The sequence below is a fragment of the Cetorhinus maximus genome, chromosome 20, assembly GCF_964194155.1.
Source record: "Cetorhinus maximus chromosome 20, sCetMax3.hap1.1, whole genome shotgun sequence".
In the NCBI taxonomy this organism is placed as follows: domain Eukaryota; kingdom Metazoa; phylum Chordata; class Chondrichthyes; order Lamniformes; family Cetorhinidae; genus Cetorhinus; species Cetorhinus maximus.
The window spans coordinates 43,035,194-43,061,706 of NC_135898.1; the positions used below are offsets into that span (position 1 = coordinate 43,035,194).

A 26,513-nucleotide genomic window follows, 5' to 3' on the forward strand; every position below is an offset into this window, starting at 1 on the left:
TGCTGTACTGAGGGAGTGCTGTGCTGCCTGAGGCACCATCTTCAAAATGAGACCCCTCTTGCCCTCCTCTTGGGTGGATGGCAGAAGATTCCAAGGCACTATTTCAAAGAAGTGCAGGAGAGCTAACGCTGGCGTCCTGACCAATATTTATTCCTCAATCAACATCAGGACAAAAAGTTATTTGGTCATTATCACAGTGCTGTTCATGGGAGTTTGGTGTTTGCAGATTGGCTGCCATGTTTCCTACATTACAACAGCAACTACACTACTCTTCAGAAGTGCTTCATTGGCTGTAAAGTGTTTTGAGGCGTCAGGTCATTGTGAAAGGTACTATATAAATAAAAGTCTTTTCTTTTTCATTATCTGTGCAAATAGTGGCCCGTTATGACTATGTCTAATTACCTTTGAGAATGAGTATCAACAACAGTCCTTATTAGGACACAAATATCAAAAGAAATAGAATCAAGACTATTGACCTTATTACAGGTTCAGCTGCAAATACTGTACCGCCCAAGCCATATGGCAAGAACCACTGAGCAATCGCATGTGAAGGGCACTTAGGAATGAGTAACAAATGCTAGCCTTGCCAACGACGTTCACTTCTCATGAAAGAATAAAAGAAGTTCTCCAGTTGGCTATGTAAAAGCACAATAAAAACAAACAGGAACAAAAGAAAAAAGGATCTGAAGCATAAAATTTAAACTTTCCTCTCAGCATAGAGTTCCTGCCCTCTTAGCTAAACTGTTATTGTTTAGTACAAACCAAGTGGGACAGTATGACTACTCCAAGGCTTTAAATACTGCCCAAACGCAATAGCTAATTTCCAATCATTGGCATAATGAATGCACAATCATTATGTCACCAAAACCTGCCTGAATATTTGCTCATTTTCTCAAACTACATTTGCATAGAGTATTAAGTCCATGATCTATTATTCAGGGTAAGTTGAGAGCTAAAAAAGCAAAAGAAAGTCGGCCACTCTGAATCAGGAGTCAGCAAGTTCATTGAATCTGGCTGGTCTCAATAGCACAGTGCCAAAATCTCAACTGGCACAAATCAATACTGAGAATTTAGCAAACTAGTTCAATGCTGAGGATGTGCCACTATGAAATGTCCTGCAAGCCAAAGGCAAAACTCAAGGACGGAACATTAAGTTTCTGAGATTCTAATTGCCACCTAGGAAGTTGTTGCTGAGCCCCCACCCTTCCAGTAGGAGTTGCTGGACATCAATATTGCAGCAAACCCAAATATTCATCCAATGGAGGGACTGAGATATGTATCAACAGTTAGGTCAGCATCTCTATCTCACAGCAGGAATTTTTCATGAGGCATATACTCCCTCTCTCGCAGGCTTCAGTGGATGGATTTTCTGGAAGGCAGATTTGAGGAAGATTTTGTTAACCTAGCATCCTTTTCTCAGTGAAGTGTGAGCTTTAGCACCAAACATATCAGAAGCCCTGTTTCCACTCCCCCATACCACTCTCAACACATTGTACTTTGTTTTATATTAAATAGTTCTAATTCTGCAACCGAAAACCCTATTTGCTTTGGCTACGGTTTCTTGGCATTGCTCATGAACATTTAAAGAACTATGAACAATAATGTCAAGGATCCTTTTCTCTCTCATTGTGTATTTCATAACGTATTAATAATATAAAAAAATAAGAAACAGAACAGGCACGGTTAGCAATTCAGTAAGATTGTGGCTGAGCTTTTACATCAACTCCACTTTCCCACCCTATCCCCATAACTCACGATTCCCTATGTGCCCAAAAAAGCCATCATTTTGAATCTCAATGGCTTTTAATACATGTAGCTTATTAGTGTGTTACATGGCACTTAACTGAGGTAAAGGCCAAATTTCTGCCTTTACCCCATTCCCCAAGCAATCTTACATCATGTTACAGAAGTTCCTTTCCATGTATTCCTGACCCTCACAAATTTTAATGTCTCTGAACTTGGGGATCATTCCTCGATCATTACACCTAAGTTATTTATGAAAAGAATAAAAGTAATGGCCCCAATGGCTAGCCATCAGCCTCCAAGCAGATTCACAGTCATGAACCACAACTTTCTGTTTGTAGCAATGTTACCAATTCCAAAAGCATTGTAGCAGGTCTCCACTGATACCACAAGACTCTGGCTTGTAGAATAACATATTGTGGGAGACCTATCACAGGTTTATTTTTGAGGTCCTAATGGACAGCAGTTGAGCATGTTGCAATTAATTTAGGAATATTTTGTGTTGAGTACTGTGGTGACCGTGGATGCTAACTGGTTCTATAGTATTGTCAGTCAAGCTTATCTTTATTCCTATAGCATGTGAATAGATTGCATATTCTATAATAAAATTGACAATGCTCTGCCCACTCCCACTTTTATCTCTCTGACCTCTGATTCCTGTACCATTCTAATGAAGCTGAATGGAAGTTTGAGGAACAGCACCTCATCTTTCAATTAGATGCTTTACTACCTTCTGGACTCAACACTGAGTTCAACAATAAAAGATCATACCACTGCTCCCAATTTTTCAAACAACAGTGCTACTTATGGTTCTGCTGTTGCCAATTTATAGCTCCTCTAGAACCCAACTATTACTTCTTTACTTACCCAACTAAAGGCTGTAACTATTGGCTGGAATGTCTAGAACTAGATATATAATCTAAGTATGATGGGTTGATCATATAGGACTGAAATTAAGGGAAATTTCCTCGTTCAGAAAGTTTTGAATCTTTGGAATTCCCCACTCCAAAGGGCTCAGTCATTGAATATGTCCAACACTAAGATTGATGGCTTTTTTGGGCACAAAGGGAATCGTGGGTTATGGGGATAGGGTGGGAAAATGGAGTTGATGTGAAAGCTAAGCCACGATCTTACTGAATTGCTAACCGTGCCTGTTCTGTTTCTTATTTTCTTATATTATTAATACATTATGAAATACACAAAGAAGCTAAACAGCACATTTGATCCAAATTCAGTCCTCTGATTCCCAATAGCTTTTTCTATGGACATGGTGTCAAATAGCTTTGCTTATGTGCTATACCACAGTCCATCCATATCTATGTTTGATTAATGTAATTGATTTTGAATTGCAATTTGTTAAGATTTTAAAAATTCTACTCATAGTCATGAAGTCATTAGTAGCTACATTTTCTTTCCAGTTTCAAGTCTGTTTCTAATCGACCCCCTTTTTTTCCTGTTTAAACAATTTTTGAAAGAAAAGGCTGGCTTAATTTTTGTCTCATGGAACTTGTCTAAATTATGCAAATTGATAATATTGTTGGTGAGAAACCACGCAAAAATAATTAATATTTCCATTGATTTGCAAATTAGCATTTAGAAGAGTGTAATTCTGCAGATTGAAGTTGAAAGTTTAGTGGCAAACCATTTTGTCAAGTCTAAAAAAAACATTTTTTGTCTTAACCTAGGTTTCTGGATGCAAAGCATAAAAACCATTACAAAATATACAACCTGTAAGTATTATCTTATATTATCTCTTCCTGGTTAAAGATGTTAAATAGTAGAAGTCAAATGAATAACCATATCAATTCAAAATATTCCATTTCGAAAAAATGCAGCGTTCAGCAGGGAACTTTTTTGTTTTTCATTTATCCATTCACAGGATATGGGGGTTGCTGGCAAGACCAGCATTCATTGCCCTTGAGAAAGTGATGGTGAGCCATATTCTTGAACTACTGTCGTGCCTGCAGTGAAGATTCTGTCCATTGTTTTCAGATGGGGAGTTCCTGGATATTAATCCAGTGACAATGAAGGAACAGTAATATATTTCCAAGTCACGTTGGTGTGTGGCTTAGAGGGGAACTTGCAGGTGGTCGTGTTCCCGTGCACCTGCTGACCCTGTCTCTCTAGGTGGTAGAGGTCACGGGTTTAGGAGGTGCTGCCAAAAAAACACTAGTGAGTTTCTGTAGCACATTTGTCGATGGAATGCACAGCAACCACAATGCTCATAGAGTCATGGTCATAGAGGTCTACAGCACAGAAAAAGGCCCTTCGGTCCATCGAGCCCACGCCGGTCAAACAAGTACCTAACTGTTCTAATCCCATTTTCCAGCACTAGGTCAATAGCCTTGTATGCCATGGCATCTCAAATGCACACCCAAATACTTCTTAAATGTAATGAGGGTTTCTGCCTCTACCACCCTTTCAAGCAGTGAGTTCCAGATTCCCAACACCCTCTGGGTGAAAAAATTCTTCCTCACATCCCCTCTAAACCTCCTGTCCCTTACCTTAAATCTATGCCCCCTGGTTATTGATCCCTCCACAAAGGGGAAAAGTTCCTTCCTGTTTACCCTATCTATGCCCTCATAATTTTATACACCTCAATCATGTCCCCCCTCAATCTCCTCTGCTCCAAGGAAAATAAACCCAGACTATCCAATCTCCCCTCATAACTAAAACTCTCCTGCCCAGGCAACATCCTGATAAATCTCCTCTGCACTCTCTCTAGTGAAATCACATCCTTCCTATAATGCGGATTCCAGAACTGCACGCAATACTCTAGCTGTGGCCTAACCAGCATTTTATACATTTCCAGCATAACCTCCCCGCTCTTATGTTCTATGCCTCAGCTAATAAAGGCAAGTATCCCATATGCCTTCTTAACCACCTTATCTACCTGTCCCGCTACCTTAAGGGACCAGTGGACATGCACACCAAGGTCCCTCTGATCCTCGGTGCTTCCCAGGGTCCTACCATTCATCATGTATTCCCGTGCCTTGTTCGTCCTGCCCAAGTGCATCACCTCACACTTATCTGGATTAAATTCCATTTGCCACTGACCAGCCCGTCTATATCCTCCTGTAATCTAAGGCTATCCTCCTCACTATTTACCAACCCACCAATTTTCGTGTCATCCGCGAACTTACTGATCAACCCCCCCCCTCCCCCACCCAACACACACACACACGCGCTACATTCAAGTCTAAATGGTTCATATATACCACAAACAGCAAGGGACCCAACACCAATCCCTGTGGACTCCCACTGGACACAGGCATCCAGTCACAAAAACACCCCTCGGCCATCACCTTCTGCTTCCTGCCGCTCAACCAATTCTGGATTCAATTTGCCAAATTGCCTTGGATCCCATGGGCTCTTACCTTCATTATCAGTCTCCCATGTGGGACCTTATCAAAAACCTCACTGAAGTCTAAGTAGACTACGTCAAATGCATTGCCTTCATCTACACACCTCGTCACCTCTTCAGAAAATTCAATCAAATTGGTCAGACATGACTTCCCCTTAACAAAAACTCCAAGAGTAGATTAATTCTGTCCCTCAAAATTGCTTCCAATAGTTTCCCCACCACTGAGGTTAGACTGACTGGCCCATAGTTCCCTGGTTTGTCACTTTGTTCCTTCTTGAATAACGATACCGCGTTGGCTGTCCTCCAGTCCTCTAGCATCTCTCCTGTGGCCAGAGATATATTGAAAATTATTGCCAGCTCCCCTGCTATTTCCTCCCTTGCCTCACTCAACAGCCTGAGATGCATATTATCCGGGCCTGGAGATTTATCTACTTTTAAGCCTGCCAGACCATTTAGAACCTCTTCCCTTTCTATGCTAATTTCTTTAATTATATCACAGTCCTTCCACCTGATTTCCATACCCACGTCGTCCTTCTCACTTGTGAACACCAACACACAGTATTCATTTGGTCCTTAATGGCCCCTACTCTTTCCCTAGTTATCCCCTTACTCTTAATGTACTTGTAAAATAACTTTGGATTTTTCTTTATTTTATCTGCCAATGCCTTTTCATGCCCCTTTTTTGCTCTCCTAATTTCCTTTTTAAGTTCCCCCCTACATATTCTATACTCCTCTGAGGCTTCCACTGTTTTGAGCCCTCGGTATCTACCATAAGCCTCCCTTTTTCTCTTTATCCAATCCTGTATATCCCTCGCATCCAGGGTTCCCTGGATTTGTCGGCCCCATCCTTTATCTTTCCTGGAATATGTTGGTCCTGCACCCTCCCTATTTCCTTCTTGAATGAATCCCACTGCTCTGACGCAGATTTACCTAAAAGTAGTTGCTCTCAGTCCATTCTGGCCAAATCATATCTGACCTTATTAAAATCAGCCTTCCTCCATTTTAGAACTCTGATTTCTGGCCCATCCTTGTTCTTTTCCATAACAACCTTATGTTATGATCATAACTCTGTTATGATCATTATTTGCAAAATGCTCCCTCACTGATACCTCTACCACTTGCCCAGCTTCATTCCCTAAAATTAAGTCCAGGACTGCCCCCTCTCTTGTAGGACCTTCTATGTACTGGCTTACAAAGCTCTCCTGGATGCATTTTAAGAATTCCGCTCCCTCTAAACCTATCACACTATGACTAACCCAGTTAATGTTGGGGAAATTGAAATTCCCCTACTATTGCTTAACATAACATTTAAGGCTATGGGCCAAGTGCTGATGAATGGGATTAGGTAGGTAGGTCAGGTGTTTCTCGTGCCGGTGCAGACTCGACGGGCTGAAGGGCCTCTTCTGCACTGTGAGATTCTGTGATTACTACCCTATTATTTTTACACTTCTCTGAAATTTGCCTACATATCTGCTCTTCTCTTTCTCTCTGACTGTTTGGGGGCCTTTAGTACACTCCCAGCAATGTGATTGCTCCTTTTTCGTTTTTAAGTTCTACCCATATGAGGAGCCTTCATTTGAGGAGCCCTCTAAGATGTCGTCCCTCCTTACTGCTGTAATTGATTCCTTGATCAATATTGCGATACTCTCTCCTCTTTTACCTCCTTCCCTGTCTTGCCTGAAGACCCTATATCCTGGAATATTGAGCTGCCAATCCTACCCCTCTCAACCATGTCTGTGACAGGAATTACATCATATTTCCATGTGTTAATTTGTGTCCTCAATTCATCTGCCTTATTCATCAGACTTCTTGCATTAAAATAAATACCATCCTACCTTGCCAAATTCCCTTGTGCCTTAAGTGGCCTATAATTTCTATGCCTTCCAGACTCACTTGCTCTGTCTTCTAATTTTGTCTGTGTATCTCCCCCTGCTGAACCTCCTCTCAGGATCCCATCCCCCTGCCAAGTTAGTTTAAACCATCCCCAATAGCACTAGCAAACCCTCCCCCCCCCCCCCCGCCCCCCTCCGGCAAGGATGTTGGTCCCATTCTGGTTCAGGTGCAACCCGTCTGCCTTGTACAGGTCCTACCGCCCCCAGAAATGGTCTCAAGGTCCCAGAAATCTAAAGCCCTCCCTCCTGCACCATCTCTCCCCAGCCATGCATTCATCTGGACTAACTTCCTATTTCTATACTCGTTACTGTGTAGCACCGGAAGTAATCCAGAGATTACTATCTTTGAGGTCCTGTTTTTTAATCTGTTTCCCAGCTCCCTAAATTCCGCTTGCAGGACCTCATCCCTCCTATTACCTATGTCGTTGGTACCAATATGTACCACGACCTGTGTCTGTTTTCCCTCCCCCTTTAGAATGCCCTGCAGCCGTTCAGTGACATCCTTGACCCTGGCACCAGGGAGGCAACATATCATCCTGGAGTCACGTCTGTGGCCGCAGAAACGCCCGTCTGTTCCCCTTACTATCGAGTCTCCTACCACTATTGCTGTTCCCCTCTTTTTCCTCCCCCCAACTGTGCAGCTGGCCACTCACAGTGCCATGAGTGTGGCTGCATTCCCCAAAGGAACCGTCACTCTCACCGTTTTCCAACACAGAAAAATGGTTCTCGAGCGAGATGCACCCTGGGGATTTCCTGACTACCTGCCTGACACCTTTCTTCTGACTGATGGTCACCCATTCCCTCTCTGTCTGCACTTCTGTAAGCTGTGGAGTGACCACATCTAAAAACGTGTTATCCACGAAACTCTCAGCCTCGCGGATGCACCTCAGTGCCTCCAGCTGCCGCTCAAGCTCCAAAACCCGGAGCTCAAGTAGCTGCAGCTGGTGGCACTTCCTGCACACATGGTCGATCAGAGGGAAAGGAGCGTCTAAGACTTCCCACATGTTGCAGGTGGTACATGACACGGGGCTGAGCTGCCCTGCCATGCCTCTAGTTGGAAAAAAAAACCCTTTAAGTTAAATACAGTTTTTAAAAAAAGTTAAATTATTTATGTACTTTTAAATAAAAACTAGAACTCTTACCTTTCCTTAGCTTAATCTATTTTAAACTGGAGAAAAACTGGAGAAAGGGGGTGGAGAGTGAATGTTTAGGGTGGTAAATAGGGTGCTGATCAAGTTGAACTGCTTTGACCTGCCTCCTTTTGATCCAATCAGAAGGTTGTCAATTAAGTGGAACTAAATACCCTGTTTGAAAGGGACACCTTTAATATACTGTAACAAAAACTAAAACCTTTAACGTAAACTTAGCCAGTCAAATTAAGGTGACATTTCCATGGGCAGTGATGCACTCAGTCTGCCCTGCTTTGACCTAGGTGGTGTTGATCTTCTCAAGTGGTTTTAGAGCTGCGCTCATTCAGGCAAGTGGAGAGTATTCCAAAACACTCCTGACTTGTGCCTTTAGATGTTGGAAAGACTTGGGGAGTCGGGAGGTGAGTAACCTGCTGTAGAACACTGATCTCCCTCTGACTTGCTCTTGCAGCCACAGTATTATGCGACTGGTCCAGTTAAGTTTCTAGTCAATGGTTACCTGCAGGATGTTGAAAGTATAAAATGCTATGGATTTTGTCACTTTCTTTGCCATAAATGAATTATTGTAAATTATACTCCATTAGAACCTGGTGTATGACTTCAGTTACCTCAGCAATATTGTCATGTTTAGCAAGTACCAGAATGATATGGTGCCTTCAACAATCAAATGTTCCAAAGCATTTCAAAGCAGCTGGATACCACAGCCTAAGGGAGGATGTGACCAAAGGCATGGCTAATGAGAGGAGAGAGGAAATGAGACAGAAGAGCAGTAAGGTGTAGGTCCAACAGTCGAGGCTTAGATGAGAGTGGAATTTCAAAGGAATCCAGTCTCAACACAAAAGGGCATGCATTGGTAGGACAGGAGGAAATTCTGGTGGCTCACAGGGCTGAGCCTATTGGCTGGCTAGTAAATGAGAACAGAGATTTTGAATTTGGTTCTTTGAGGTTTGTGGAGCCAGTTATGGTTGGCAATTCAGTTGACAGTTTTGGACAAAATGTAGTTTATAAATAGGGACTGTTGGAGGTCTGTGAGGAGAGGGGAATACTACGGCTTGGAGATGATAAAGGTGCCGATGACAGTTTCAGTAGCACTGAGATTTAGGTAAGATAACTGAATAGTTTTTCATTCAACACATTTGAGATCATGTCTTGAGCTGTGCTAAGCCACAGTCATCCACTTTAGGGCATGTACCATTGATCCATTATTCAGGTTGGTGACTAGGTCCAACAGCAGAATATCATCTGAGAAAAGCACTTCCAGCTACTGAACAGGAGAGAAAAAGATTGAGCTGACGGTGCAGGAAAAAGTTTAACTAACCAGGCATGCCGCAAGATGCCCTGTTCTAACAAATTCAAACCGATTATCTTAACATCCTGGCAAGATTTTGTTTTAATGTGGTACCCTGAGTATTCTAAACCAATATTTTCTCTTCCAATGCCATGGAAGATCTGTTGTTCTCAGTCTAATCTGAATTTATTTCCAGTGTAGAAAATAATATTCAAAAGAATACATGGTATAAAAAAAACTATCATTATAGTGTTACCACAATTTGATATTCACATTTCACCTGTACAAAATTATGCATTAATATTTTATCTGTTGTATGTAACTTTTTAAAAATTTTGCTGTGGTTACATGTATTTTCTCCCTGTTCATTTTATTTTAGTCCTTCGCAGACCATGGGTTTAACTCATTTCCCAAACTGATATTGCTTACTGCAGATTGAACAGTTGATTAGACTGAGAACATACCTTTACAGGACACATTCAATAGCATTTTACAGTTAGTATTTAACATTGTCATTAACAATTTTTTAATTAAGTAGCCTAATAGCCATAGAGATCTGCTGATGTAAGAGGAGGGATTTGGGGAAGAGGGAATGAATATTATGCCTTGTTGCCTACATTCTTTTCCACTGGAGCAGATTAGTTCCAGAAAGACTAGCATAGTACAATGTAGCCTTGTTTTTCAGCTGTTAATAGCTTATTATTAAGATACTTTGAGGAGTAGTATTTGATTGTCATTGACAGCTGATTTGAGTACCACAGTTTAGCACACAGGGTTCTGGACCTTGGACTGGTAAAGTTAGTTACGGCAAATTAACAAATTCTTGCTTGAACCACAGTATTTTAGATATTTGTTAACTAGTGTGCTTTGCGAACTATATGGCACTTAAATTTTAAGAGATCTGAGAGCCAAACCAAACACAATGGACCAAATGGCTTCTTTCCATGCTATAAAGCTTCATGATTTTATATGGCGAGGCTGATTTAGAAAGACATTTGGTAAACTATGTATTTACTTGACGAGGTAGTAAAGAAGAGTGGATTAGTGGAGATGTTGAGTTTGACTTAAGATATAGCATAACAGTACAAATGAAATCTTTGGCATTGTTAATATAGTCTGCATACAGAAAGACTGCAATTAGCAAGGAACAAAAATCATGGGGGAATACTTTCTTCAACATGCTGATCCATTTTATGAAAGAAAATGTTAGCTCCTGGAGAAGTGGTTTAAAAATAAAATCTATTCCCTTACTAACTTGGAGATGCTCGAGTTGCTTCTCCAACTCCCTACTGGAACATTAAGGGAGCAATCTGAAGTGAAAACAGAAAATGTTGGAAATACTCAACAAGTCAGGCAGCATCTGTGGAGAGAGAAACAGTTTATGTTTCACGTTGGTGACCTTTCATCAGAACTGGAAAAAGTTAGGAATGTAATTGGTTTTCAGCAAGTGAAGGCGGGGTGGAAAAGAGAGGCCTATGACAGGGTGGAAAACGATAGAGATTCAATGACAAAAGAGTTGGTGATGCAAGGCCAAAGGGAGTGGTGATGGAACAAATAAAGAAACAATGGATGTATTGAGATAATGTGTAAAGGGCAGAATGATGATCAGCTGCTTTCCAAAAACAAAAAGGAGAGGAAAAATTATGGTAAAACCGAAACCTGTGAAGAAAAAGGAAACAAAATGGGGGCAGAGATAACATTCTGAAATTGTTGAACTCTGTTGAGTCCAAAAGACACTAAAGTGCTTAATCAGAAAATGAGGTGCTGCTCCTTGAGCTTATGCTGACATTCACTTGGATACTTCAGGAGGCAGAGGACAGAGAGGTGCCATGGAAACACTCTGGACATTCCTCGGTCACCCCCTTCCCATACCATGCCTTGTTTCCATGCAAGTGCAAGAGATGCAACACCTGCCTTTTTACCTCCTCTGTCTTCGGTGTTCAAGATCCCAAACACTTCTTCCAGATAAACCAGTGATTGACATGTACTTCTTTCAGTTTAGTATACTGTATTTCCTGCTTGCAATGTGGTCAGCTCTAATTTGGGTGATTGCTTTGTGGAACACCTCTGTTCAATCTGCAAGCCTGACCCCAAGCTTCTGGTCACCTATCATTTTAATTCTCCACCTTGCTGCCATGCTGACTTCTCTGTCTTTGGCCACTGCCTTTGGCCCTGCACCACAAACTCCTTTGTCATTTCATCTCTTCTGTCTTCCACCCAATAAGAGACCTTTCCTTTTGTTCTTTTTCCACCCTCCTCTCTTTCACTTGCTTAAAACCTATTACATTTCTAAATTTCCCCAGTCCTATAAAGGTTACTGAGATAGTTTCGGTTGTTGGAGGCCAATTATCATGGGTCCAGGACATACTGCAGGATCTCTTTGGGGCATTGAACTAAGCTCAACCGTCTTTAGCTGATTCATCAATGACCTTCCCTATATCACTAGGTCAAAAATGGGGGTGTTCACTGGTGACTGCACAATGTTCAGTCCCGTTTGTGACACCTCAGATAATGAAGCAGTCTGTGCTTGCATGCAGCAAGACATTAAAAACATCAGGCTTGGTCAAGTAATATTCGCACCACACAAGTACCAGACAATGACCATCTCCGACAAAAGACAATGTAACTCCCCTTGCAATTCAAAGGCATTACCGTTGCTGAGTTCCCCAAGATCAACATTTTAAAAATTGATCAGAAACTTAACTGGACCAACCAAATAAATAATGTGGCTACAGGATCAAGTCAGAGGTTGGAAATTCTGCAGTGAATGACTCACTACCTGACTTCCCAAAGCCTTTACACACCTGCAGGGCACAAGCCAAGATTATGATGGAATACATGCCCTTGCCTGGGTGAGTGCAGCTCCAACAGCATTCAAGAGGCTGTTCATTCATTTGGGGCAAAGCAGCTTGCTTGATTGGCACCACATCCGCCAGCTTAAAATCTCACCATCAGCCCACTGGCAGCAGTGTCCACCATCCACAAGGTGCACTACAGCAACTCACCAAGGCTCCTTTGACAGCACTTTCCAAACCCCTAACCTCTGCCCCTCGGATAAACCACCCAGGGCAACACGTGCATGGTGATACCACTACCTGCAAGTGACACACTGTCCTGACTTGGAAACATATCACCGTTCCTTCCCTGTGCTGGGTCAAAATCCTGGAATTCTTTTCCTAACAGCATTGTGGGCACACCTCCACCACAAGAACTACAACAGTCCAAGAAGGAAGCTCATCACCACCTTTTCAAAGGAATTAGGAATGGACAGTAAATGCTGGTGGTGTCAGTGATGTCCACATCCCAAGAACACGTAAAAAGAATGTAAAAGGGAAGCTTTGCACTAACATTGAATGTTGTGTATTTGCCTTCATATTAATACTGTACTGGTGTATTTTTTTAAGCTGAAGTAATATTACTTGATTCCAGCTGTGTGAACATGGTTATTTTTGTCCAAGGAAATGTTGGGATGATATAAAGCAGGGGATTCCTTGCAACCTATCTGTCACTGAGCATTCTGAATGTGGAATTTGTCATATTAATGAGGACATTATTTTCCATCCCTGTTCACAAATGCATTTACCAACAAAGTCATTTAGGAAGACCAGCCCAACTATTCTTAACATTATTATGCATTTGTATAAAAAAAAATCAATTTTATGTCATATTAGATATCCTTTCACTTGTTTTCTCCGCTATCAAAATATGTGGAGTGGAAAGAATTAGTCTCAACATATGGTTTGCACTTGATTTAAGGGGTAACTAGAGGAAGACTTTCTTTGGGTTGGAGTGTCAGTGACACAGTCATCAATTTGAAATTATTAAAATAATGAGGTTAGAGAAATTTCATAACGCAGGGAAATGTGGGAACTTGGAATGCTTTGTTTATAGTGAGTAATTGGGGCAAAGACAGTTGCACCTTTACAAGAAAACGTGGTTAAATATTTGAAGCAGAGGAAGGTAGATGGAGCCTGTGGGGTTTAGTTTTGGATTGTTCTAATAGTATGTCCAATCAAAATTGTTGACTCGCTATGGTATACTGTTTTAGTATAAAACACCTTACATGCAGTCGGTATAGACAAATATACTTTGCATATGTATATTTACTTTATAAACATATATAACTTCAGTAAGCAAGGAAGTAAAAAAATTCAATACTCAAAAAAAGCAGTTCTATTTTGCATTTCATCTTACCTCAGAAGGGGTAAGGGGGGAATTGGTGGCTTAGTGGTGATGTCACTAACTAGTAATCCAGAGGCCCAGGGTAATGCTTTGGGGACATGGGTTCAAATTCCAACACAGCAGCAGCTGGTGGAATTTAAATTTGATTAATAAATGTAGAATTGAAAGCTAGTTGTCATGAAACTATCATCAATTGGTGTAAAAGCCCATCTGGTTCATTAATGACCTTTAGAGAAGGAAACTACCATCCTTACCTGGTCTGGCCTACATGTGACTTCAGGACCACAGCCTTTGAAAGGTTGCAAGCTACTCAGTTCAAGGGCAACAAATGCTGGCCTTGCTGGTGACGCCCACATCCCATGAAAGAATATATTAAAAAAACAAACTCATGAAGAGCCTGTGAATATGAATATTGAGATCATGGTGCTTTGCTCATTTTTTTACTTACTAACCGAAATGCAATTAGCTACATTTGGATTTCCATGTGGTTAGTGGTTAATGTATTGGACAGCACCAGAAAAGATAATCTAAGACAGTTGCTTACTTTAATGAGGTGCATTATGGTGATGAAATAGATGTATATCAGATGAAGATTTAGTCAAGATATTGTGGTACAAGGTAAGTGACAAATAAGGAGAAAACTGAGACTTCTTGTGACCCACAAGAAGTTGAGGAGAGGATCATGTTTACAATGTGTATTTTTATGTCCTCAGAGCACCCTAAAGCTATTTGTAGCCAACAATTGCTTTTAAAATGTAGTTACGGTTGTTATTTAGGAAAACACAGCAGCCAATCCGCACATATCAAGGATTCATAAACAGTAGATGAAATGAACTACTGTTTTTCATAAGGTTGTTAGCTAAGTGCAGAATGTTACCCGGAATATTGGGAATTCTTACTGTTTCTCTTTGAATGTTGTGCTCTGTCAGAAATTGTATTATTAAATGGACCCAGAAATCAATTGTTCGTGTTCATTATTCGCGATACTGTTGAGCAACAAATCAGTTCGCACTTTAAGCGAAGTCCAGAAAAATGCCAGTGTACCTACTTCACCAAAGCCTCTCCAACACAAGTGCTGAAATGTGGGCATTCAACCAAGTGGCTAGCCATTGTGAAATAAATGCATGACGAATCTTCATTTGCTCTTCCTAATTGTGGCTATTAAGTGACCTAAGACAATGCATAGTAAATATTCAACTCTTGAAATTTCGTAACTCCAACCTTTTAACAAGGCTGGAGCATATGTACTTGGAGCACAGATTATTTTAAATGAGTTAACATAATAAATTTTAGCTCATGAACAATAAAAAAGGAGTTGATTGTTTCTGAAACTTGAGGCTGGAATGTAATGTCTCATCTCAAATGTGCCTGTTATAGTTTGTATCATTCATTTGCTGCTGAAGTGTGGCCACGTTTTTGCATGAAAATATTGCATCTAGAAATATTACCCCTTTAAAACACTGTATGATTTTATTATGTGGCAGCATCTCAACTTGCCTCTTAAAACAGCTCCACTGTATATTAAGGCTGACTGTACTCTCAGCTTTTCCCTGCCCTGCAATGGGTTAGGTAGGTTCCTGACTTGGCATGTTGACATATTAGAATTTCTCTATCAATTCCTCATTCTCCCACCCCCCCCAAAAAAACATAAAAATGTAGGTTTTTGCTATCAAGCTCCAGCCTTGCCTTATGTTTATCTGGCTCTGGATTACTGCATAGGACACAAAAATCCTATTTTTCATTTATTGTTAGCAGCTGGCCTTTTAAAAATGATATGTCATTGTTTTACTTTGTTGCACTCTTTCAGCAATTGCTCAATGAAGTAATGTATTGCACAGAATGAACAACTACATCCTACCTATTGATTGACTCAGCATGTTGGAATTTCAAAGGATGTTGGCATGTTTTGAAATTTGGTGTCTTTAATTTTTTTTTGCAGTTTTTTGACTTGCTAGTTGGTATTTGGTCTATCTTAGTTCATCCATCCACAGCTCTCCTACACACTCACCATTGTGACATCCAGTTGTTTATAAATTATTCAAGGATTTTTTGTGTCCAGCTCCAGAAATTTGTTCAAAATATTTTTGATTCATTCTTAGGGTATGGACATTGCCGGCAAGACCAGCATTTGTTATCCATCTCTAGTTGCCGCTGCGGTGGTGGTGGTGTTCCCAGTTACTTGCTGCCCTTGTCCTTCCATGGGGAGCTTTGAAGGTTTGAGGGATGCTGCTAAAGAAACTGGCATTTTGCTGCAGTGGATGCTTTATTTAATGGATACTGCAGCCAAGGTTCTCCATAGATGGAGGGAATGGATGTTTAAGTAAGTGGATGGAGTGTTGATCAAGCAGATTTCCTTGCCCTGGATAGCAAAGCACGTCTTGAGAATTTTTGCAGCTGTCTCATCCAGACAAGTGTAAAAATATTCCATCATACTGTCACAACTCACTGGGGATAGTGCGCTGCTATACAAGTCCCACTGCTCCCCAAGTCGTGATAAATGTGAGGAAGTTGGATAAGCCCACCTAATTGTTTAATTTAGGTTAACAGAATATGAGCACCAGGTTTGTAAACTTAATAAGTAAAGAACTGTTTATTGAACAAACTGTCGTTAACCAGTGGCAAAAGAAAGAAGTATGAACTGCTAATTTTTAACTCTATAACCTAAACTCTACCCCTTCTTAAATCCCTATACACACACATACAAAACACATAAGACACACAAAAACACGAATTTTAAAGGTGGGATAAAGCTGTTCACTAGCAGCAATTCCGGAGTATAGGACACGATGGGTTGATTTTGATCAATGCCTTCCAAATTCCTTTCAGTTCTTTGTTGATGACACAAGGTGGTCTTCCAGCACTTTCAGTCTTTAGTTCACTGGTTGAGTACTTGCCTTTCAATGTCTCTAACAGTGATTTTCTCCTTTGCCTCTTGACAGGGGTTTTCAGAGAGAAAGCAGGTTATAGAGATATGAGGAGAAAAAGCCAACTAGCTATTATTGTAGAATTACTAGAATCTTAGACATAGGAGAGAGAGGTTTTAGGTTTTCTTCTTTTCAGGCTAGGAGCTATTCTGCTGCACTGCTCCCTCACAAACCCTGGTCAGGAGCCAATTAAAACATTGTTGCCAGGCAGTTCCCCACTAGACTAGATTCCTCCTCAGCACCATCCTGTCTTTCATGGCACACTCTGTTCCAGGACAGCAACATTGTATATATCCTTCACACTGTCCCAGTGGATATGTCTTTCAAACTGCAGCCATTGTAATTTTAGTCCACAGCCTTGACAGAAATAAAAAGATATGAACTTTACAATGCCCCTAGAATATAAGTGAAGAGAATTTGGGGAGGTGAGCTTCTCACTATAGAATAGCCAGCCTCTGACCTGCTGTGCTGAATGCGGACGGGGATTTGACAATTGTAACACCTTTGAGTGTCATGGAGAGAAAGTTAGAAGCTCTCTTGTTGGAGGTGGTCATTACCTGGCATTTGTGAATTGTGACGACACTTCTAAAGTATTTAAATTGGCTGTAAAGCACTTGAGACATCTTGAGGGTGTGAAAGGCACTGTATTAAAGCACAATTTTTGCTTTTGATTGCTGTTCTGGATTGTTTTAGATGCAGAGCATTGTTCACTAAAATTAAGTCTTTCAACTGCATCTTTTACCATTTCACCTCTGTTCATGGATTATGTATGTCATCGTTTTTCCTTCAACAGAATACAAGACACATGGTTACGTTCCATTTAATTTCCATTGTTTAGTCTACTTATATTCTATGCAACTCGTTCAGTAATTTCTGGACTGTCTTTCTTGATTCCACTATCCAAAGTTTACTGTACTGTGCAAGTTTGACTAGAGTTTCTGAATTCAAATTAGTGATGTTAATTGTAGTCAGGTGGTGGGCATGAACAGGTAATTCATAAGAGCATTAAAAAAAAAGGAGCAAGAGGAGGCCGTATAACCCCTTGAACCGGCATCGCCATTCAGTAAGATTATGGCTGATTTGATCTTGTCCTTAACCCCATTTTTCTGCCTGCTGCCATAACCGCTGACTCTTCTGGAGTTCCAGTATCTATCTTAGCCTTGAATATGTTCAATGACTCAGACTCCACAGCGCTCTGGATGAGAGAATTCCAAAGATTCATGACCCTCAGAAGAAATTCCTTCTCATTACTGACTAAAATGGGCTACCCCTTATTCTGAAATTTGAGCTTCTATGTATAACAACAGACTGAAACTGTGGAGGTTGAGTTTGGTGATGCATGTTTGTAATGTGAATCCCTAAATAAAAACTTACAAGTTTTATAAAGACTAGGGTTTGGTTCAATCCTTCACCACCTGGCCAGCTGATTTGCAATATTTTATGTTTTCTATTCATTCATGGGATGTGGGCTTCGCTGACTTGGCCAACATTTATTGCACATCCCTAATTGCCCTTGAGAAGGTGGTGGCGAGTTGCCTTCTTGAACAGCTGCAATCCATGTGGTGCAGGTACATCCACAGTGCTGTTAGGGAGGAAGTTCCAGGATTTTGACCCAGCAACAGTGAAGGAACAACGATATATTTCCAAGTCAGGATGGTGAGTGACTTGGAGGAGAACTTCCAGGTGGTGGTGTTCCCATTTATCTGCTGCTCTTGTCCTTCCAGATATAGTGGTCGTGGGTTTGAAAGGTGCTGTTGAAGGAGCCTTGGTGAATTCCTGCAGTGCATCTTGTAGATGGTACATACTGCTGCTATTGTACTATGTCAAGTAAAAACAGTAAAGGTCCCAGCACTGAATTCTGGGGTGTCCCAATCCATATTTATTCTTGGCCCCCATCCCGACATAAATGTTTCTTGTAATTTTTTTTTCCAGGTGCATGGGCAATTTTTTTTGTGTGCACAGACCCTTAATTTTTTTTTTATGCAGGCATACACATGCAGTAACTTACAGAGGCAGGCTTGTGCTAGCCTTTGAGGTTGAGGCAACATTGCCAATCGGCATCTATTGGTTCATACCCGTCAGCCAAGTTGCTATCCATTCACAAATTCTATTTTCAATCCTCGTCACTTTTGAACTTAACTAGTAGTCTTTGTGTGGAACATTATTCAGTGCTTTTTGGAAGTTAAGTGCGCAACATTTTATGGATTATAGCACAGTCAACTTTGGTTGTCATTCCCTCAAATAAATGAAGAAAATTGGTCAGATAGGACTTTGTTTTCTTAAAGCTATGTTGACTGCTGTTTACAAGATGGCTGTTGTATACATAATGTTTAAGTTTACTCCTAATAAAAGTTTTCATTATTTTACATTAAATTAATATAAGACTTAATAGTTTTGTCTGATTTGCTATTGTTTTGAATGTGTACCATATTAGCCTGTTCCTGATCATCTGGTACCTCCCCAGTGTCTTAACTCTCTCATAATGATTCTCGAAATGTCTCAAACTTCCTCAACATTCTGATAATAAATATTCTAATCTAACCATGGAGATTTATTTTGCTTAGCAATTTGCATTTTTGTCACGTCTTTAACTTAGTTTAACTCTCAAAGGTGCTTTACTGAAACAAATCAGGCAAAATTTGACTCCGAGCTGCGGAAGAAGATATTAAGACAGGTTACCCAAAGCTTGGTCAAAGAGGTAGGTTTTAAGGAACTTCTTAGAGGGGAGAGAGAGAGAGAGCCAGTGAGGTTTAGGGAGTGAATTCCAGAGCTTCAGCCCTTAGCAGCTGAGACAGTGCCACCAATGGTGGAGTATTGGAAATCAGGGATGCGCAAGAGACAGGAAGTGGAGGAAAGCAGAGAAGGCTGTAGGGCTGAAGGAGGATATAAAGGTAGGAAGGGGTGAGGACATGGTGGGATTTGAATCCTATGATAAGAATTTTAAATTCGAGGCATTGTCACACCAAGAGCCGATGTAGGTCAGCGAACTCAGGTGGGATGGGAGACCATGATTTGGTGTAAGTTTAAGATATGAGTAGCAGAGTTTTAATGAGGGTTTATGGAGAGTGGAAGGCGGAAAACCAGCCAGGAGAGCCTTTGGAATAGTCAAATCTAGAGGTAACAATGGCCTGGTTAAAGTTTCAACTGCAAATGGGCTGCGGCGGGGCAGAGACGGGTAATGTTATGGAGGTGGAAGTACTTAGTCTTGTTGATGGAGAGAATATCAGGAAGCTCATTGCAGGGTCAAATGGAGAACCCTTTCAGCTTCTATCTTGTTTCTATCAAGACTTGAATTTTGTCTTGGCACTTCTTTTGGATGGGGGAGGCAAGTCACTTAAGTCTTTCATTGTGTATAGTTTTAGGAAATCTTTAAAAAAATTTACTGTCTTGTTTCAGCTCATTTGCATTTTTAACAATTCTTTACAAAACTTTTGCTATTTAAATAAACTGCTACTGCTGCATTTTGACTGATACATAATCCCGCAGTATTTCCTCCTCTATAGTCAGTGATGAATCTAGTACAGCAGTTCCCTCTGGGTAGCTGGCATTATCTTTCAGAATTTAGGTAGGTGGTGCAAGATGTTTGGGAGTATTTGCATGGGATTCCCCCACATTTAAAAAGTTTGTAAACCACAAAACATTGATTCAGCTTTAAAGAGCATCAAATCAGGGATCTCTTTGCTTAGTTATTTGGCAGGAGCTCAGCTCCTTCCAGGAGCTAAGCTTTGTGGTAAATTGCAAAAGCCTGCTCAAAGCCACAGAGGTGTGCTATCTTTGTTAAGGTGCTCTTTCAAGTTCTAGGTTACTTTGCCATCTTGTGTGGATCAGTGGACCTACTTACGGAAAATGCAATAATTTCAGAATAGTAATACCCTAGAATACCAGTCACCCTGCGGTACCCAAATCTGAGTATTCATGAGATTTCTCCCGTTGAACATACTCCACCAGCAGTCCATCATCACAGGCTATATCAATCACTGTGATCAACCTGATTTCTGCCAACTATTCTTTCTCAACCCCTTCTCCGTGTATTAATGTAGATGACAGATGCATTTTCCAGATTGGTATCTTTAGGACCTTTGGGTTCAGTAGACAGCATCTGAGTTCACTTGGTACATCAATCAACTTGCATTTTAAGCAGTGTGGCTAGTGTTTAAATGCTTTCAATCTCTGGTATTAGGCAATTTGAATAAGTGTCTCAACAGATGACACAACAGTAGACCAGTGTGTCACCAGGTAAGGCAGGACCCATGATCTATTCCTGTCGAGTTGCATTACTGATTGATCAGCCTGGTGCATGAAGCAATGGCAGATGCTTTTGGAACAACACATGACCAGAGTTGATAGGTTGGCTGGACCACCATTCAGCAAGATACATTTAAAAGTTATCCAAATCTTTAGGATTTGGTAACATCTAAAGATGGACACCTGTGCATCACTGGCTAACTATTAACTCACTTTTTTGCCCCATGATCATAGGTCACATCCTGGAAGCTGGATGGGTGTATCTTTAAGGTGGACCTAAATTTCTTAAATAATCCTACCATTTTCCCTGATGGACAGAATCTTCCAAAAATGTTTTGTGGAAGGAAGGAATTTAATTTTGAGAACACTATTTTGGCCTTCTCAATCTTGACAAAACAATGCTCTATTGACGTCTGCACCCCATAATAGGAACCTCTCTCTCCAGATGGAGCGGATTCTGTGCCTGAATTCAACAGTTTTCCCACTTGATTTGGCTGTTGAAAGGAAATGCTCATTGAGTCATTGTCTTCTTATGAGTCCCCAACATATTACCTACAACTGCAAATATTTTGTCTTCTAGTGTTCCTCTAGCACTATTAGATGTTTTGCATAGGGTGTCATCTACCTGTGAGTATTTTGGCCTCTGTTGACCCCCATCTGAAGTGATGTTCTATTTGAATCCACATTGTCATCATCTCAGCCATTCACGTTCCTCGGGTTCTTTGGGAGAATATTTGTTAATTGTTCTCTCGTACAGACAGTTGAGCAGTACCCTCCATTAATTTCCAGCTGGCAAACAACTTATGAATGCTTCTTCTGCAACTGATGCTTGTGATCTAAAAACCATTGCATTAAAAAAAATTGCTGGCTGATTTGGTTTCACCATAGTAAGATTGAGGCACAGATAGTTGATCATTTCTCTGTACCCTGGCATTTAGATTGTAGGTTTTGAAACATAACTGAGGTTCCTACCCAAGGTAATGTTTACTTTACATTTCAAACAAATTGTAATGCTTGATTTTTTGGCTTCTTTCTCATTAGTATGATTTAGACGTGCAAGTGTATTGTATTGGTATTCACCCATATGGTTAAAAACCAATGGCTTAAATAAATCAAACCTCTTATAGTTATAGAACTGAGTAAATCAGGAACTAAATTACAGTACCCTAAAATGACTTATAGGGTGAACTTTTTGTTATTACCATCATGTCCAGTGCATACAGCTATATGTTGGGCACCTATTGGGCCATGGATAATATTTGTCATAAAGCTATCTGAAGTAGCTTGCATACTTTTAGTAAACTTTGTTTTCATTTAGCTCAATTGGACATTCGGAGCTTGAAGTAGAAACCACCATTTTAATGTAAACATCTCCCTTTGTACCTGCATACTTGGTTAGTCGGTAGCAATGTTCTGGGGGAATGCGAACAGAAGAAAACAACTAAATTTTCTGTTGAATGGATTTCCTTTTGTTCCAGGGCTCATTTGTGTCCTCCAAATTTGCGGCAGATCTTTATTGTTCTGTCCCAGGTCAAAATCAATCGGAGTTTAATGGTCTGCACCTGAAGATATTCTTTTGGTGGAATATTTGAGGTTGCATGAGACATCTCTTGTGTTATGACCTCCTTCAAGAGTATAAAAGTGTCTAAGTGTTGCACTTGTTCCAGTAGCATGACCCAGTAAGGGACCATGCAGAAGAAAGATGCCTTTACAATGTAAATCACCTGACTTCTTCAAGGCAAATACTCTGACAAAATTCCATTGCCAAATATTTGCCAGATCAAGGCAGGTAAAGTACAGGTATGGCAATTTGGAAATTTGGTGTGGCAAATATGAAATATTAACAACGGATGTTGACAGCTTCTTCCATACTATTGTTGCGAATATCTATTTTAGAATATAAATTTTGGTTACATGAATTAAAGTTTTAACTGGTTTTGAAACTGATAATCACCCCTGAAGCAAATGCAATTCAAATACGTTTGGAGTTTATCACACTTAAAGAGGTTGGGATTATGTTAATTTAAGAGGTGAAAAGCCAGAAAGATAAGATCATAAAACAGCAGATTGGTTTACATAGCTAAAGAACTGGAGATATGACTACTGTGGTTATTCCAGGAAAAGATATAAGTTATTCATGTGGTTTCCCAGAATTAAGAAAAGCTTTGGAATTAGAAGGTAGTCATTTTCATTTCTACCTGGGACCAGGCCCTGTGTCACATCACCCTGGAGATGGGTGGAGCTTAGTGAAATTCTTTGTTTTGAATTATCTCTGAATTCAATTAGTGCATAGCCAGCAGGCAAGACTGGATATTTGGAAAAGCAGTTAAGAAAGAGAAAGCGTCAGCTGTCGTCCATGATGCAGCCTGGGATTGTGAGCTTGTATTCAGTATAAGACAAAGTTGGGTTAAGGGGAAAAACGACTGGAAGATTTATTTAGCTGTTAGCTAAAGGAAGAAAGTTACGGTCACCTTCAGTGAAAGGCAGTTAACCTTGTTACAGTTGGAATTCTAAAAGTAATCAGCTTGGTTGCAGTTTGAAACCAAAGCAGTGGGCTGTTGGAAACCAAGGTGCTTTCTGATGTTTTAAACCACTGTGTAGGAGTTGCAGGGAGACCCATGCTCAAGCGGTGGAATTCTGAGCTGTGAGGTTTTAGAAGAACTTGAAGGGTCACTTAGCCAAAAGATAATGGAAAGATCCCCATTAAATTTTGTAAATTGGAGGACACTGGAACTCTGAAGAGAAATGCGAGTAAATTCTAGAGTTCTGCAAACCTTTGGTTTGGTCCTCGAGAAGTGAATGACCCTTCAAGGTTTTGTAAGATAAGGGAATTCTGGAGGGGTGGGGGAGAAGTAAAAATGTAAACTGAGTTTATAACATAACGCTATAACTTATAACGACTCAAGTTAGTGGTGCTTGATTTGTTTAATTTCACTTTATATGTAATAAAGTTTTATTTTGTTTAAAAACGTGAAATCTTGTGGTGTAGTTCTGTTGAATTGCTGGGTGTTTGGATTTCTTTAAACCTTAATGGTCTCTAACATTTTGCAATCCTCCATCACTCCTTTCCAATGTAAATATTAAGTGGATTTGAACAGCTAAGTTGTTTAGATTGATTTTTGTATTATTTACTGCTCTGTGTGAATGAGAAAATTGTATTCAGTTATTAAATGTGATCCCAGTATCGATGCCTGGAATATATGGAAGCAATACAGCAACTTTAAAATTTCCATTGATTATGGAAAAAGGAAATGTAGACCATCCAACAAAATAACCCATATTGTTGAAAATTTTCTCCAATCAAATATTGGGAAGACCAAAACCATTATCTTTGGTTCCTTCCACAAAGCTCTGTCTCCAAGTCACCAACTCCATCTTGCTCCCTGGCCTCTGTCTTAAGCTGAACTAGACTGTTCACTCTGGTAAAAGCAAAATACTGCGGCTGCTGGAAATCTGAAACAAAAATATAAATAGCCCATACATGGGCTATTTATGGGGTATGTGGAACATTCCTTGTTCCAGTCCTACTCAGGCCCCCTCCCACAACTCTTTCTCCGGTACATCGATGACTGCTTTGGTGCTGCTTCATGCTCTCATCTGGATCTGGAAAAATGTATTAATTTTTGCTTCCAATTTCCACCCCTCCATCATTTTCACATGGTCCATCACTGACACTTCCCTTCCTTGACCTCTGTCTCAATTTCTGGTGATAGACTGTCCACCAATATTCATTACATGCCTACCACTCCAACAGCTACCTGGACTACAGCTCCTCGCACCCTGCTTCCTGTAAGAAAACCAGCCCATTCTCTCAGTTCCTTTGCCTCTATCGTATCTGTTCTGATGATGCCACTTTCCAAAGCAGTTCCTCTGACATGTCTTCCTTCTTCCTTAACTAAGGTTTTCCACCCACGGTGGTTGACGGGGCCCTCAACCGTGTCCGGCCCATCTCCTGCGCATCCGTCCTCACCTTCCTCTCCCTCCCAGAACCATGATAGGGTCCCCCTTGTCCTCACTTATCATCCCACCAGCCTCCGCATTCAAAGGATCATCCTCCGCCATTTCTGCCAACTCCAGCATGATGCCACCACCAAACACATCTTCCCTTCACCCCCTCTGGCGGCATTCCACAGGAAACGTTCCCTCCGGGACACCTTGGTCCACTCCTCCATCACCCCCTACAACCTCAACCCCCTCCCACGGCACCTTCCCATGCAACTGCAGAAGGTGCAACACCTGCCCCTTTGCTTCCCCCCCCCCCCCCCCCCCCCGCCAAACTGTCCAAGGGCTCAAACACTCCTTTCAAGTGAAGCAGCACTTCACTTGCACTTCCCTCAATTTAGTCTATTGCATTCGCTGCTCCCAATGCGGTCTCCTCTACATTTCCAATCCCCCCTTTTCCAATAATTTATATCTTTTAAATATATTTTTCTTTTCCCACCTATTTCCATTATTTTTAAATGTATTTCCATCCATTGTTTTACCTCCACCTTTTAGCCTATTTCGATCCCTTCCCCCCCCCCCGCCCCACCCCCACTGGGCCATCTGTCACTTGCTCATCCTGCTTTCTACCCTTAATGTCACCATTAGCACATTGCTCAGCTAATATCACCACCGTCAACACCCCTTTGTCTTTTGTCTATGACATCTTTGGCAATCTCTTCTTTGCCTCCACCTATCACTGGCCCTCTATCCAGCTCTACCTGTCGCACCCCCCTCAAAAGGCTTATATTTCGCTTCATTTCTATATTTCCTCAGTTCTGATGAAAAGTCATACTGGCTCGAAACGTTAACTATATTCCTCTCCGCAGATGCTGTCAGACCTGTTCACTCTGGTGTCCTGTTTGACCCCGAGTTGAGCTTCTGACCATCTTTCTGCTCCATTGCCAAGGCTACCTATTTTCTGCTGTGACATTGCTTGTCTGCACTTCTGCATCAGCATATCTGCTGCTGAAAAATCTATCCATTACTTTGTTACCTCTAGACTTGACTTTCCCAATGCTTTTCCTACTGGCCCATCTTATACACTTGGAAGTCCTCCAAAGCTCTGCTGTTCGTATCCTAACTCACATCAAGTACCGTTCACTCATCACCCCTGTGCTCATTGACTTACATTGACTCAGTCCATCAACACCTTGATAAGCTTCTTGTTTTCAAATCCCCCCATAGCCTTGTCATCATGCCCCACCATCTTGGTAACCTCCTCCAGCCCTATAACACTACAAGGTAACTATGATTCTCCAATTCTGGCAGTTTGCACACCCATGATTCAAATTGCTCCACTGTTGGTGGCCATGCCTTCAGCTGCCTGGGCCTTAGGCTCTGGAACTTTCTCCCTAAGTCACTGGACCTTTTTACATCTCTCTCTCCACCTTGGAATGTTTTTCAATGTTAAAGGTGCAATATAAATGCAAGTTGTTGAAATAGTTTTATGAAGGGAACTTAGGTTTCTTGTAACTTAAGCTTCTAAGGAACCAAAATTCCTGAGCATCAGGAAGTTGAATTATAAATTAAGCCCACAATTGTTTTTGAACAGGTTCCCTACACCCTCTGTTCCCAACTTCCACACTCCAACCAGCCAAATAATAGAGAAAGTTACATATTTGAGACACAAGCTTGAATCATCAAGCAACTCACGCTTATTAAAGAGCTTATGTATGACCCCAGTGCCTTTTTTTATTTGAGAGTGATAGTTAACTCTGTCTAGGCATTTTGCATTGAAACCTG

At 40.9% G+C, this 26,513-nt stretch overlaps 1 protein-coding gene across 2 annotated transcripts in view; it reads left to right on the forward strand.

Moving 5' to 3' along the window:
- Positions 1-26,513, forward strand: part of ptenb (phosphatase and tensin homolog B) — a 171,356-nt gene that overhangs the window by 93,434 nt on the left and 51,409 nt on the right. The window contains exon 3 of one of the 2 annotated variants that reach the window (XM_078565953.1): positions 3,429-3,473. In XM_078565953.1, coding sequence (XP_078422079.1) covers positions 3,429-3,473 — 45 coding nt within the window. Of the gene's footprint in view, positions 1-3,428; positions 3,474-15,766; positions 15,938-26,513 lie in introns of those variants that run through there. The other variant, XM_078565951.1, reaches the window with a different exon arrangement.